This window comes from Equus quagga, chromosome 8 (genome assembly GCF_021613505.1).
Source record: "Equus quagga isolate Etosha38 chromosome 8, UCLA_HA_Equagga_1.0, whole genome shotgun sequence".
NCBI classification, from domain to species: domain Eukaryota; kingdom Metazoa; phylum Chordata; class Mammalia; order Perissodactyla; family Equidae; genus Equus; species Equus quagga.
The window spans coordinates 79,532,151-79,548,611 of NC_060274.1; the positions used below are offsets into that span (position 1 = coordinate 79,532,151).

Sequence of the window (16,461 nt, forward strand, 5' to 3'; positions counted from 1 at the left end):
AAGGAAATGAGGTATCTTGAGCTCATATCTCTCTCTCTTCCTAATTTTGCCCAGTGAGAAGAGAGGTTACTAATGGAATTAATTTAGAACTTGAGACATTGCTGTTTTATTAATGGTGAGGTTACTCTGTTGAGACACATACTTCTACTTAAGGTCTCCATCTGCTAAGCAGGACAGGTAAGGAGTGTCTTATGGCGGACTCCATAAGCTGGGTTTGGGCCCAGCCATCTATTTTTTTTTTTTTTTCCTTGAAGGACATATGAATATGCAGATTCCAAGATTTAGATGACTAATCCAACTTTGTTTTACTAGAGAAGCCCTGCATATGGGGGATTACCAAGTACTGCCCGTCTGCCATGTGTGTGTTTTATGATGTCTCACCTGGCTATTGATCCTTATATAAATTTCCTGTGTTGGGCATCTCAGAGGACTGAATGGCTGAATTCAGGCAGCAGAGCCCCACCCCAACTCCCTACAGAACAAGGACCAAGTAGCTCTGAGTTATTTCCAAGTTTCTGTTTTCCAAGTTTTGGGTTTTCTGTTTTCTTCCTGCACAGGGAGTGCTTGGTTCTATCTTAAATGCTGATGAGGCATCCCCTGTCAATGACTGTTCTTTTGTATATCCTCCAAAGACCAGCTCGGGAGGTTATTTAAATTTTTACTCCAGAAACCTTTGAAAGGAGTAGATATCCATTAAGTTAACTTCAAACTGGAAGTTTACTTCCATTTCCCATCTCAAATTTTTCTCAGCGAAAATGTCATTCATAGCTCTCCGGATTGTCTGCTGTGAGCTAAAGGACAGCTTAAAGCACTCCATCTAATTCCATGCTAGCAACATAAAGTCCCCCAAATTTGACTGTTATGAACTCACTCATTATTAAATTCTCACATCTGTGATCTCCTTGGGAATTAAAATTAAAGCAGTTGAATTCCAAATGTCTGCCCTCCCTGGGTTGTTATACTGCTCAGTCTCAGCCGGAAGGCAGTCACTGTCTGGATAGTGTCAGGGTAGCTTCTTCAGCAGCTGCCGTGAGGGCTCCTCTTCCATTGGGATAGATTGCGTTAGTTTAGCCCCTCCAAAGCTGAATTTCTCACTTTCAAGGTAGTTGGTGCCACATGTTTTCAGTGTCCCAAAGGGTCCCTAGGACTCTTTAGATTAACACATCATCATCCCCACCCCCACAAACCTGGAAAGATGCAAGCAGATCTCCCATATCTACAATAAGCAGTGCAGATGTTGACACCTTATTTTACAGTCCTAACCCACATTCTTGTTCCCAGCCAAAAACAGAACAGAAACTTTGGTTTCTGGGGGAATAGAGGGTTTTCAAAGAAAACATAAGAAGAAAAAATTTTGGCTTTTAATTTCGACAAGTTGCCAGTCTGTGCCGGCTGTCTATAATTTTATAGACTAAGACTAACTCAGCTGGGAGGAATCACTTATCAAGAAGCCGATAGGGGGGCCGGCCCCATGACCGAGTGGTTGAGTGGTTAAGTTCACGTGCTCCGCTTCGGAGGCCCAGGGTTTCACAGGTTCGGATCCTGGGCGCAGAAGTGGAACCACTCATCAAGCCATGCTGAAGTGGCGTCCCACATAGCACAACCAGAAGGACCTACAACTAGAATATACAACTATGTACTCAGAGGCTTTGAGGAGAAGAAAAAAAGAAGAAGATTGGCAACAGATGTTAGCACAGGTGCCAATCTTTAAAAAGAAAAAAGCCAGGGGCCGGCCTGCTGGCACAGCAGTTAAGTTTGCACAGTCTGCTTCGGCAGCCTGGGGTTTGCCGGTTTGGATCCTGGGTGCGGACATAGCGCTGTTGGGCAAGCCATGCTGTGGTAGGCATCCCACATATAAAGTGGAGGAAGATGGGCATGTTAGCTCAGGGCTAATCTTCCGCCAAACAAAAGAAAAAGAAAGAAAGAAGCCAGTAGGGACACTGTGTTTACTGTCTGTGGAAGGAGTTTCATCTATGCATAATAATGCTTCTCCAGCGTTGGACACATTCTTTATCTTAGACAAAATGTTAGAAATTGTCCAGAGTGATATACTCAGCTGCCGGGTCTCCTACAGTTTCCCTTTTTTCTGTATTGTCCGTCCTGCACGTTTAAAGCTTAATTTTCATTTTTTTTTTGAACCCTGTGTTCTTGGCTACCCAGTGCTGAAATGAGTGAGTTCTGTCTGGGGACAGTCTTCCCTCCCTTTTGAAAAAAGAGTGACCCACATTTGTAGCAGGCGGTTGTGCAGAGCACAGTTTGTAGCCTTGCGTTCTCTACATTTCTGATCCTCCTGGTTGTTCTGTGCCTTTGTGTCCCCATTATGATCCTGTCCTGCTGTGAGCTTCCTTACGTCTATTTCTCTAAGGAAGAATGACCTTTAACAGATCCCTCTAAGGCCTGTGTTCCCCACGGGGACCAGTATGGCCCTTACAGTATGCTTCTCGAAACCTTGCCTTTCCTCAGTATTTGAGTTTTCCAGGCCTTGGAAACTCAGTGGCAGCAGGCACATTCCTTTCTGTTATCTTTTTGTGTCAAAATGAGCTGTCTCTCTGGTGCCCCATTTTTCTCTGTTATCCGTTTGTTCCTTTCAGGCAGCCCCAGCGGAGTTTTAACCTGTTTAAGTTGAATCTTTTCCTTTCTACATCGTGTAGCGCTAACTCTTAGATCAGAATGCCTTCCTTTCCCTTTCCTTTTGATTTTGGGCCCAGATACTTGTTTTGGTAACATCTTCCTCTAGTGCGTTTCTTATAGACTCTGCCATTTGTGGAAAATAAGGTCTGTGTGTTCAGGATTTGATTCAGCTACTGCCAGCCCTCACCACTGTCAGTAAGGTAATTCCCATTATGGGCAAGTCCAGCATCCAACTTAGGCCTGGACTATGTCTGGGTTAAGTGGCTTTCTTTTAATGTGACCTAGTAGTTTCGTTTAGTCTTATTTCCACAAACTTCCCAGATAGGTTCCGCTGTAATATGTACCATTCCTGTCTTCCCACCCATATCACCTTGCAAATTACTTAATAATGCATAAAGTACTTGTTGCTGGTCTTCTTCCTTTTCCCTTTTCAAATCTACCTGAACTTACTATAATTACTATTATAACTGTCCCAGTCTTTACAGGCAATCCTGTAATTATGTTTTTGATTTCTTATCTTTAAGAGGAATCTTGCAAAAATTTCCTAGATCTGGGCTCTTTCTGAGAGAACCAGTTTAGTCTCCTACTGAATTCTTTGTTTTCTTCCTTCGTTATATCTCTTTGGCCCATACCACCTTCCTTGAATAAATAACAAAAATAACATTTTTTCCCCCTCCTACTCCCACCTTTTAAAGAATAGTTATACCAAAGTATATCTCCTTTCTCTTTTAGAGTTGTTTGGCCTAACATCCTACTTTTCCCTTACAGAAGGAAATCCCCTTTTCCCTCTATTAACCTAGATTATTCTTTTGTTATTCTTTCACTTTCTCACTTCCCTTATTCTTATTTTATGTGTGTTTAAGTCCAATGCTGTTTTTCTTAATTTTATGCACACACATGAATCCTGGAGAGGCCTTTTTTATTTTTCTCTTGGCCTTTGTGTTTGTTGTGGCTTTGTTGAGGCTTTTCTAGTATCTGAATCGACGAAGATGATTTACCCCCATATAATAAGTGTTCTACTTCCATTTATCTTCTCAGTGATTTAAATCCACCACCCAAGTATAGTTGAATCTGCAGTCTGCTCAAGGATTTATACCCAGGGCCAACTTGAAATCGCACTGGGAAGGACTGATTGCAGAACCTTGAAGACAAGCCATGTAAACCCAAAGTTAGTCATTCCTCAGTCCTCTCCTTGGAATACGATGAAGAATTGAATTTGGGACAGCTGATTGCATAGCTCATACGAATGCTAGTATATATTGTTAAAAGCTAGAACCTCAAAAAAAAAGATGCCATGGAACTTACATGGAACCTAGCTGCTTTTGCAGTCCTGCCTGGCAAACGTGTCGTTCCGCCAACAGGTGCCTAAAATGCTTACTTTTTTTGAGGTGAGTCTTTCCTAACCAAAGGACTCTTCCGACAAAACTGTACAATTTGCAATCACTAAAGCAGCACCAAGGTTCCTGTCGCCCTCTGTGGTGTTTTGAGTGTCTATGCATAAAGATTTGAGGGGCCCTCCTCCACTTCTGGTTCTGAACAGTTGGGAAGTAGACTCAGGAGACAGATAAATTAATAGAGATGACAGACTGGAGAACATGACTTTGACTTGAGTGTGAAATTGGCTTTCTCTTCTTTCTCCCCTGAACTAAAATTACCCACCCATTCTGAGGCAGAGCAGCTGATGCATGGGAACAGTTCTCTCCTGCCACAGGGGCAAGCCTGCTCCAATGAGCTTTGTTCCACTTTGGGGACAGACTTATGGAAGAAGAATGAGCCAGGAGCCAGCTGTGTGTGTCAGTGGCCTCTAACATCCTCTTGCCCATCCTATAGTTACTATTCTGCAAGTGACGGAGGCAGAAAGAACTGGAACTTCCTTCCCAGAACTTACCTTCCCCAGAGGAAGGAGGGAGTACAGTATGAGAGAGAAATCTGGTGTTTCCCCTAAATGAGTAGCTTATCCTAGTGCCGTTTTTTTCAATTATCCAATCTCTCACCATATTTTAAAATTAATAAACTTTATTTTTAGAGCGGTTTTAGATTTACAGAAAAATTGAGCAGAAAGTACAGAGTTTCAATCCCCCCACCCTCCCCCCAACCCCCCGTTTCCCCTATTAGTAACATCTTGCATTAGTGTAGTACCTACATGTTTCAATTGATGGGCCAATATTGTTACATTATTATTAACCACAGTTTACATTAGGGTTCACTCTTTGTGTTGTACACTCTATGGGTTTTGATAAATGTATAATGACAGGTATCCATCGTTACAGTGTTATACAAAATAGTTTCACTGCCTTAAACATCACCTGTGTTGCACCTTCTCACATTTTTGAAGTGGTATCTTTATCCTATACTAATTCCCACTTAATGTAGATCCCTCACATTTCTTAGGTTTACTTCTCGATATTTACTTATTTTGTTGCTGCTATGACTTTTTTTTCTCATTCATGTTTCTTTATGGCATATTACTCATATAAGTTAGCTAATTGCTTTTTCATATTTGTATTATTTGTTTCTAGCCATCTTAGTGACTTTTCATATTAGTTCGACAGGTGTTGATTTGTCTTTATTTTTGTACTGATTGGGCTAAAATTTTCAGAACAATAGTGAATAACAGTAGAGACAGGGCTTTGTGTATTTGGTTTCAAACTTGAATGAGAATGCCTCTCCTATTTCACCATTAAATGTGATGTTTGCTGTTGATTTTTGATGAAAGACCTTCAGGATATAGACACATCATTTTATTTATTAAGGAGTCTCAGGAAATGAATTTTTAATTTTATCAAACCTTCTTTTGCTATCTATTGAAGTTTTTCTCTTTTAACCTCTCAATATGATGAGTTACATTAATAGAATTATTGTTCTTGAACCCCCCTTGCATTCCTGGAACAATATTTGACTAATAACCCTGCTGGGTTCAGTTTGGAAATATTTGACAGATCTATAAATAAGTCGCTAAAGGAAGGAAAGAGTGCAAAGAAAATATGTCCAAAATAGCAGCTGGCAGTTAAAGAAAAAAGAAGACAGCAAGGAAGCATAATAAATAGCATGAAAGAAGATGGCATGTGTAAGATGAAACATAAGTTATCAGTAATAAATGTGAAGGATTACACTAAACCCTACTAAAAATAATCTTTGATAGTGAAAACTTCAGACTAAGTCATGCAAAAGTCTGTGCTGCTTATAAGAGACTAAAGATTCAAAAGCTGGAAATAATAAATACGAAGATATAACAAATATGGGGGGGGCATAAACAGAGAAATTGTGAAGTTTTTTTTCTTGCGTTTTTTCCAGTGAACATATATTGTTCAAAAGGTAGTTTTTTTGTTTAAGTTTGTCTTCAATTCGTCTAGGACTTGTTACTTCTCATATTCTCCAACTTATCTGGGTCTCTGTCTCTTCCCATTTCCTGCTTGTGGATATACCTCTTCCCTAGATGATTGATAGCAGGAGGGACCTCTCTCTTTCGCTCAGTCCCATCTCTTGTTGAAATTTATTAATCTATTGTAGTACAGTCAAATAAATGTACCATTTGGATACAAAAGATTTCTCCCATTTCACCCTCCCCACACACACGCACACACACTCTCAATGTTTATATCTAGCTGGAGATAACCTTTGATTAAGGCTAAATTACCGAATAGAGATCTCTGATATCTCTCCTTCAGTGCCTATAAATTCATTCCTCTAAAGCTGCCTCTTGCTGAGTACCCTTGGAAAGGTTTTTATTGCTGCATTTTAGTTTAGGTCTAAGTTTTCTGGAACTTCCCATCAGCAACCATAGATCCCTTTCCTACAAGAACTCTGTGATCTGCTTTGCTTTCTATCTTCTGTCAGTATTCTTTTCCTTTCCCTCCCTTCTTTCCCTTCCTCCCTTCCTTCCCTTCTCTCGTTTTTTTTTCTTTCTTTCTCTTAAGCCACTTGATCAGCATGTTTTGGTGGTAACCAAATAGTTGGCTTGGTTTTTGCTACTTGGTATTTTTTTGGTGTGGTATGTGAAAAAATGACCTAAGAGCTATGCCCACTCTGTAATCCCCTCCCCAAATGAAAGGAAATAAAAATTTAAAAATTTCAGACACTGTTGGGATAACAATAGCTTTAACTATAAGTAATTTGCATATAATTTCTAAGCAATAATCTATAGACCTTATAAAAAAATCTTCAGATAAGCTGTAAAAGTGAAATTTTGTTCATCTCTTAGCCCACAATTTGGGGCCCATTTTCTTTCTCATTCTAAGCATTACTGTCTTGTTTGAATTTTTATTCAAGGAGTAATAAATACTTAAAATTTGCAAAATGCTGTATCCTCTAAACTACTAAACCATTATTTAGATTTGTGAGTGATAGTTTTTTTTTTACTCTGAATATATTATTTGCCTCATATTCCCAGTGCCTAAGAAAGTGCTTAACATACTGTAGGTACTAAATTTTCTCTGAGCCTAACCTGTACATTGTATCTTTAACTTCATTAAGAAACTGAGATTTTATTTGACAAAAAGGACGTTTCTTTTTTCTTGAAATTCATCTTTAAGGATTCTAGTAAACCTTAAATTTTTCTTTAATATTCCATTTTCCCAATATTTTAGTGAAGTATTTAATCTAGATCTGTCTTCTTTCAGCAGCCTAGTGTAACACCATTTTGGCCTTGGTCAGAAATCACAATTTAAAAGTGGCTGCTCTCCAGCCCCTATCAGAAGTGCATTAGAGAGAAGTGTTATTTAAGGAAAGATTGCTGAGTGGACATTCTGTTCATCCACTCTATGTATTTTGAGTTGTTCTGTTTCAAGTTAGATCTATGAAGGCTGCTTTCTTGGGAAATGCAGTGTGCGCTCTGGATTTTATCAAGGATAGATAATTGAAAAAAAACAGACTGCTATGTTTGAAAAACCATCAAAGACATTGCCGTTATGTCATTTAATGTCCCCATAAAAATCTCACCATGAGAAATATCTTAGAATTTGTGTCAGAAAGAAGAAAAATTGGCTTCCCTAGAGAATTAGTGGACTATTTCTTTTCTGACTATAAGGATCTTTTCTTTTTTTCCCTCACTGCTGGGAAACTGCCAAATTTTGATACTGCAAACTTGTGACAGAAACTCTGTACATCCTTCCTAAATAGGTCATATATTATAAATTCTATGCTGGAAAAAGACTGGATTTAAGTAGAAAATAGAGATAAAGCATTTGGCAGGCACCTGTTTTACATGTTTGCTAAGCTAGGCCCAGTGAATCCCTTTTAATTTTATTTATATCTCTCTTGATTAGAAAACATTGTGTGATGTGATCCTTATGGTCCAGGAAAGAAAGATACCTGCTCATCGTGTTGTCCTTGCTGCAGCCAGTCACTTTTTTAACTTAATGTTCACAAGTAAGTATCTTAAAGTAAAACATATTATTTTTTGTGTGTGAGAATGAGGTTGTGTCTAAGTGAAAATATGCCATTTTTCTTAGTTTTTAAAGCACTTAAGAACTTAAGGCATTGGAACATTGAAGAGATTGAAAAGTGGTCATGGTGATGATTGATCAAAGGACAAATGTTCTTTCATTAGCCCTAAAGGCCTAATGTCTTTATTGATGGAGATAACAGCTTGTACTTAAATGCCCCAGGTTTTTTTTCTTAACTTCAGGTGGAAAGGCAAAGGAGCAGATAAATCTTAGGACATTTTATCTCAGAAGTTAATCTAAGTAAAAATGAAATGTAGCATATCGTACTAGAAAGAACCCTAGATTCGGAGTTGGGAACTGCCTCCAAGTCCTGGTTCCTCTACTTAGTTCTGTTTTATGAGCTTGATCAGGTTATATGATGTATCTGCCTGAAGTTTGCTCTTTAGTGCCCTGGCTGCCTACCAGGGTTTTAGGAAGAGTGAGAGCCTTGCAAGCTATAGCTGACTAGGTATGTAATTGCCATTGTGGTTTTGTTCCAGCTGCATCAGAGGCATTTTACTCATAATGATTTAAAAGAGTGCTACTAAATTATTTTAGGACTTGAGAAATTACCAAATCTAGTTTTATGTCTCTGTTCACTTAGGCTTTTTTTTTAACAAGTATACTAATTCACTAATTTCTTAGCTTATTTTAATTTAAGGCACATCTCATGTGTGAAGAATTAATTTGCATTTATTCTAGGGATGTTGGGCTGTCTGAGGTATTCTCTTCCAGAGAGAACTGTTCTGTTATTCTTCTCCATATTTGACATGCCGGGAATGTTCTGGTTCCTCAGTTAAACTCATGGTAGTACTCCTGCCATTTATGTTTTTTCTCATCATTTTAGCTAACATGCTTGAGTCAAAGTCCTTTGAAGTAGAACTCAAAGATGCTGAACCTGACATTATTGAACAGCTTGTGGAATTTGCTTATACTGCTAGGTAAGTTAAGAAGGACCATTTCTGTTGTGGAGGATGGAGGTTGGGATCTGCCGTGGCAGAGCATTGTTAGAACAGATTGATGTGCTCCAAATTTTTCAGCATGAAAAACTGCAAGGATGCGGGAGTTTGAGGATCCTGTGCCATACTAATTCAGGGACTGAAAAGTTTAATTTTTTATTTAATTTCAGGGGCTACTAGGATACATTCTACAGTAACATTATTTAAATAATTTAAAAATTATGGCAATTAATACTCTAATTTATTTGCAGAATTTCTGTGAATAGCAACAACGTTCAGTCTTTGTTAGATGCAGCAAACCAGTACCAGATTGAACCTGTGAAGAAAATGTGTGTTGATTTTTTGAAAGAACAAGTTGATGCTTCAAATTGTCTTGGTAAGAAATCAGATTCCTGTTTTTTTTTAAATCTTTATATTTTAATACAGGAAAAAAGCAGTTATAAGTACCCTCATTTAGTTTTAAAGACATTGTCCACTAGAAAATTTTCTGTAATACATTTTAAAAGGAGCTTAGGGAGCTGTATATTAACCGAGGCAGCAACAAGTCCATTAAACACTGTCTCAATATTTTCCAAAATATAAAATAGCTTTCATAATGAGTTTTCGTGTATCTAGGACGGGATTGCATCTGGTGGTGGTATGATATGTGATAACATAAACATGAATATTTACCTTTGTTGAAGCACTTATGATTGCTATGGTCTGTCACAGATGAGGAAACTGAGGTTGTGTAATTCACCTGAGGTCACATAGCTAGTGTGTGGAGGAACTGGGTTAGAATTCAAGTAATCTTATTCTTAATTGCTACACTATGCTGCCTCTCCACATTGTTGAATATGCTAACTACTTATACTAGAAAGCTTAAAAATCCTAGACTGTAAATTAAGATACTAATTAACAGACTGATACAGCACTCCATTTTAAAGCTATTAATAAAGTACATATTTTGCATTTGATATCAGAAGAAGCAGAGAAAGTTGATCTTAGTTTTCCAAGTGTGGTATGCTTTCCACTGTGAGATGATCCTTAGCGGCATATGAAAGAACATCCAGATGTTTGTAACTACATTTTCCTGCCCTTGCTGTGGTTCAGAGGGGAAGATGATCGGGCTTAGAAGTGCTATGAAAGCAGAGAGGAAAGGAAAGCAGAGTCAAGGAGAGTAGAGAGAGAGGCTTGGGAATCCAGCCAATGCTAAGATTTTTGACCCACAGTAGAAGATGAGCGGTGCTGATGACAAGAAGCTGATGGCTGGGGCACAGGGCTCCTGGAGATGCATGAGAAGTTTTACAAGCCTCCTCTGTCCCTGCTTTTTATAGACTCAGCTCCTACTAGACAGTTCGTTACTCGATCTGGCACCCCTTGCCCCACTGTGTGTGCAGAGAAAATGGTCTTAGAAGGCAGGTGGAAAGGAAGCAGAATAAATTTTAGGGAAGGATAAAAGGCAGGCGAAGGGGATGGGAATGAGATTGTATCCAGAGAAGGAATTGGATTAGATGGAACAGGAGGGAAATAGCTATGCAGGTGAATATACTGATGGAATTTTTTTGAAAGGTAGCCATGGGTCTACATAGTGAAAAGATTCCTATATTAAGAAATAAAAGGCCAGCCTTTAATCCCATCTATACAACAGAGACACTCTGGGCTGAGTCCCTCCATCTTTCTGGGCTATAGTTTAGGGATTTAAGTTTAAAACTTGGTGCCTCTTGTATAAATAAATATTCTGACAAAATTTATTATAAAAAGGGAATTTAAAGAAGTTTTTAGAAGATGATGGCTTAAGTATGTTTCCCTAACTCTCTAGCATTCTAAATTTCCTACTGGGGTGATTCAACTAGAAAGAAAACGAGCTAAAGTAGAGAGTAGTTTTGGCGGTACAAAGCATAGTGTGGGACCTGGAGCAAGTTTGTGCTAACCACACCTTAGACTTTGGGCTTCTGAGGAGACCATTTAGGAATTTCACCTCTGGATGCCTTCTATCATCATTGTTTACAAAGCTAGGAGGAAGGACAGCCTAACAGCGTATAAGGGAGCCTGATTCTTTGGCTAAGCCTGAGGCAGAGACAGTGGCCCAGCCAGCTGGACCAAGTGCAGTCACTCAGTATGCATGGGAACTGCTTCGTCCAGCTTTCTGTTTAGCTCTGAGCATGACTCTCCCTGTGAGCTGATTGGAGAACTGCTGTTTTAGTTTTCACCACTTGTCAATTCTCTGCTGCCTAGAAAATCCCAACAGTCTGACATCCACAAGCGCTAAAGGAGCCCATGGTGGCTGATGGAATTGGGCAAAGATCATACCAAGTTGAGGGAAACCCTGTAGTTTGAGGGACAAAAAAAATCAAGATAAACAGCCAAAAATGACTGGCTCCTCTAGGTAAATTTAATGTAAGAAATGGAAGAGAACTTGAAAGGATGCATTTGAAGGGGGAAGAAAACATGATTTTCCATGAAATTCAGTTGAATTGAAAAATAGAATGAATATGCCTAAAAATCAAACTAAAGATCAGACAGAGGATACTGCCTCATGATACAAAACAAAAATCAGAGAAATGGAAACCATTAGTGAAAAGATAAAAGATATGGAAGAAAGATACGGGGAACTAATGTGCAGTGGTAATTCCAGGAGGAACAGATGGCAGAAAAGCAATACTCAAAGAAATAATAGAAGAAAACTTATTTGAGCTTAAAAAAACTTTAACTTTCAGACTAAATTATACTAAGTACCAGACCTGTCAATGAACTAAGGTATATCCTGGTGATATAGATCAAGGAAGAACTTATATTTGGGGTGATAAAAATATTCTGGAACTAGATAGTGGTCATGGTGGCACAACATTGTGAATGTACTAATTCATTAGTGAATGTCACTAATGGTAAATTTTTTGTGTATTTTATCATAATTAAAAAAATCAATATGGAGAAAGAATTGATAAGCTTTTAGAGAGGAGGAGGTATAGTAGATTACCAAAAATTGGCCACGAATTCTTTCCATCCTTGTATCCTTTTCAGTGTGACTTTGTAACTCCTCCCATCAAGAGGTGGAGTCTGTTTTCCTTGTAATTCAAGCTTGGCCTTGTGGCTTGCTTTACCCCGTGGGACATTAGCAAATGTGACATGAACAGAGGCTTAAAAAAATGCTTGTGCACTGGGGTTTGCTTTCCTTTGCAGCTGGCAATGCCTCTGCCATTATGACAAGAAGACTAGAGACCGTTTGGGGCAGAGATGAGTTATCTCAGCTGAGGTTCCCTATGCCACCAGCCTGCCTGTTACCAGATAAGTGAATGAGACCAATGTAGACCATCCAGTCCCCAGCTGAGCAGCCAGCTGACTGCAGAGATTAGCTAAGCCAGCCCAGACTAGAAGAACCATGCACTTGACCCATAGAATTGTGGGAAATAATAAATTTTTATTTTACCACTGAGTTTTGAGATTGTGTGTCCTGCAGCAGTGGATAAGTGGTATAACAAGTTACTTAGAAAAGAAAGAGAATCAGAAAGACATTTATTTTTTATCTGGAACACAAAGTTGCAAGATAGTAGCATAAGACGTGCAAATGATAGAGGGAGAAGAAAAGAATTATATTCAAAGACATCATTCATTTGGGATATTGCAAAGAGACAGTATATAATCACCTATATCCTTTCTGAGAAGACTATTGGGGGAAGTACTGCAGCCTCGTGAGAAGTAACGATCTCAAGATAGGGATGTATTGGTAAGCTTTCTTAGTCGCAAGCAAAATAAACTGACTTTTGCTGGTTTAAACAGAAAAGAAATTTATTGAAAAGTTTTTGAATAATTCATAGAATTGCCTAGAAATCTCAAAAATCAAGCTTAGAAGAAGTATAAGGATTTGAATAACACAAACTTATTTAGATAGATGTCACAGAATGTTTTACCCAGTAATCAGAGAACACATAATTTTCAGACCCCGTTGGAAAGTGTTTGCAAATACTGATCACTAGCCACGGAAAATCTGGAGCATCAAAAGGAGAAGAGACACAGGCCACATCCACTGATTACAGTGCAGTGAAACTGGAAATTAACCTCAAAAGGAGAGCTATTTTCTCCCACCCCATTCTCAACACTTAAGAAATTTAACCGAAGAATTATTTAGAAAAATATTTTTAAAGAGGTATTAAAAATGAACTTAAAGCCTATATGGAAACATACGACAATAAGCACAGAATAAATCAACATCTTTGGAATGTTACCAATGTATTTCTTAAAGGAAAATTTGTCATCTTAAAATGTTTTGCAAATAAATGCATTTATTTTTATTTGCTCTTACGTATTTCACTCAAACAGGAAAAAAATTTTTTTAAACATCTAATGAAAGTAGAAAATATTCTTCAAAGCATAAATTAATGAAATAGAAAAATAACACTAATAGACTGTAGACTTGGCCAGAAGAACAAAAGCTAATTATTTCAAAGAACATTATAAAATAGTCACAAAGTTAACAAGCCTAACAAAGAAGGAAAAATCAAAGAACAAACGGTATCAAGAATTAGAAGAAAATCAAAGAAGAAACAAAATCAAGATATGAAAGCAAAAGATAACCAAAATTGTCTTTAAAGGTTGAAAACCTAAAACCAATAACCTCAGAAACATTGGGAAGAGAAAGATCTGTTCCAAATGAATGCTTCAGACTTGATGGTTTTATGTGTTAATTCTACCAAGCATTCAAGGAATAGATTAATGCCTTGTTATATAAACTGTTCTAAATCAATAGACAAGAATGGAAAACTCCCCAGCTCATTCTCCAAGGGTAGGGTTATCATGATGCCAACATTAAACAAAGAACGTGTGTGTGTGCATGTGCAAACACACATAAAATTTTAGTTTCACTTAGCATCAGTGTTTTTTTATTCTAAAAACTTTTAGAGTAAAAGAATCAAGTTGAATCCATCAATGAATATATTTTAAAAAATAATGCTTTACCACTGTAGTGTGGGATACTGATAGTAGGAGAGGTTGTTCATCTGTGGGGACAGGGGTATACAGAAACTCTGTACTTGCTACTCGTTTTGCTGTGAACCTAAAACTAATTGAAAAAATTGTTTATTAATTAAAATAATAATACTTTGTGACCAAGTAGAATTTACTTCAGAAATGCCAGAATGATTCAGTGTTAAAAAATCTAACATAATTTACTATACTAACAAGCTATAGGAAAAAAATAAATACTTATAATCATAGCAACAAATGCTGAAGACACTTTTGTGTTTTCAGTACCCATTCCTGATGTTTCAAAAAACACTTCTTAAACTAGAAATAAAATACCTAATTAACCTATAAGTGTCTGAAACCTATAGCAAATAGTCTTTACAGAGAGACATGCTGCTATTCAGCTTTGTGCTGGAGATTTCCATCATGCCATTGGTCAAGAAAAAATAAATAAAGTAATAGGAAAAGCTTCCTTATCAAGCATAATCAGAGCAGTAGTTGATAGGCCATTTTAAAATGTCATTAAAGCAGTGGGGGTTAAACAAGACAGTATCTGCTGTGGAGTTGTTACTTCAGCATAATACGTAAGTATACCAATCTTCCAATCTTTAAGTGTAAGACCAAGCCTATTATTTGAGTATTGATCCATCGTCTGTCTTACATAAATCAAACCAATAATATATCATCTATGATTTTTTATTTTTAGTTTCCTTAAAATGAATTGAGAACTTAGCAAGGTAGTCTAAGTACAGAATCCCTCTAGAATTTTGCAGTGTTTTCTTGGATCTTGTCACTTGTCTTGGTCATGCCTAATTTGAGCTTTTTTCAAGTCTGTCTTAAACCTTAAGATTAGTTTTCGTAGAAACAACTGCTTTCTTTTCACATTCATATTTTATTGATCTGCATGATATTTAATTGGATTGCTTAATTAAAACAAATTCAACTGCCAAAAATTAGTTAATAAACAAATACTGGTTCTTGGTGAAAATATCTCCCTGATGTATAAGTGTACAGATGTAGCAGACTGCTCGCCGTGAGCATCTAGCCTGCCATGGCATTGGTCAGTACGTTTAGAAAATGACAGCTGATCTGACAAATTCGTTAGCAAGCATCAGTTATGAGAACCTTTATGGTATAAATATGAAAACATCAAAACTAATTATCTGAAGACAACATGAAGTTGAAACATGGAAAATCAAAGATAATGAACTGAAAAAAATTCAACTTATGACTTCGAAAGGAGGCCTGCCACAAAGGTCACATACAATAATCAGTGGTTTTATTTAGGAGAGGGGTTGGCAAACTTTTTCTGTAAAGGGCCGGATAGTAAATATTTAGGCTTTGTGGGCCAGAGACATATGGTCCTTGTCTCCCCCCTCTTCCTTCTCCTTTTCCCCCCTTCTTCTTTCCCTCTCCTGAACACCCCCCCCCCCCACATTTTTTATGACCCTTTAAAAATGTGCAAAAAGTTCTCGGCTGCTGATCCTATAGCTGGATATGGGCTGGATTTGGCCAATGGACAGTACTTTGCAGACTCCTGATGTAAAACATAAATAACCAATTTAGGGGGGAATCTTTCCTCCCAAGCAAAAAATAATAAAACAGCTAGGAAAAGGCTGAAGGGGAAATATATAGGGTTGCTATGAAGACAACTGTGTAATTACAATGTAGATCATAAAAAATCTGAATAAATAGAGATATATGTCATGTTCTTAAGTGGAGCTTCTCCATGTTGTAGAACAGTCACCTGTCCCCAGAGTAATCCAAAAATTCAGTGCAATCCTAGTTAAAGTGACATCAGAATTTTTTTAAGTAGAATGTGATAAGGTTATTTTAAAATTTACTTGCAAGAGAAAATGTTTAACAGTAGCCAAGAAAAGCTTGAAAAAACACTGAAGGAGGATTGTCCTACCAAATATCAAAATCAGCCATGCATAAGACAGTATAATGTTGGCATAAGAATAGACAAGTCAGTGCAATAGAAAAGGATCCAGATTTATGAAATTCATTCACTCTTGTTTTCCTGGAGTCATACTTTATCTTCAATTTGTATTTGGTTTTTTAAAAAATGGTTTTCTATTCATTAATTTTCTGTCTGTGTTTAGGTATAAGTGTGCTAGCAGAGTGTCTGGACTGTCCTGAATTGAAAGCAACTGCAGATGACTTTATTCATCAGCATTTTACTGAAGTTTACAAAACTGATGAATTTCTGCAGCTTGATGTCAAGCGAGTTACACATCTCCTCAACCAGGACACTCTGACTGTGAGAGCGGAGGATCAGGTGACTAAAGTGCCTTCTCACATTTTTCTTAGTGAAAATGTCCTTAGTGATTTCTTATGCCTCGTGTTTGGATACATGACAAGGAAAAGAATTATATTAGGAGAGAATGTGTTCTTTACATTCAACAGAGTATTCCAAAGTCTGTTTCATAGGAAAAGTAAGTCTCGGGTGCTTGTAAAGGCCTGCCCTTTGAGAGAGAGGCCACTTGATAGAGATAAAGCTATTG

General features: G+C 37.6%; 1 protein-coding gene across 3 annotated transcripts in view; it reads left to right on the top strand.

The window, feature by feature from the left end:
- KLHL7 (kelch like family member 7) overlaps positions 1–16,461 on the top strand; it is a 61,968-nt gene that overhangs the window by 10,360 nt on the left and 35,147 nt on the right. For all 3 annotated transcript variants that reach the window (XM_046670021.1, XM_046670022.1, XM_046670023.1), the window contains exons 2-5: positions 7,896–7,998; positions 8,902–8,995; positions 9,265–9,389; positions 16,060–16,235. In XM_046670021.1, the coding sequence (XP_046525977.1) occupies positions 7,896–7,998; positions 8,902–8,995; positions 9,265–9,389; positions 16,060–16,235 (498 nt within the window). The remainder of the gene's footprint in view (positions 1–7,895; positions 7,999–8,901; positions 8,996–9,264; positions 9,390–16,059; positions 16,236–16,461) is intronic.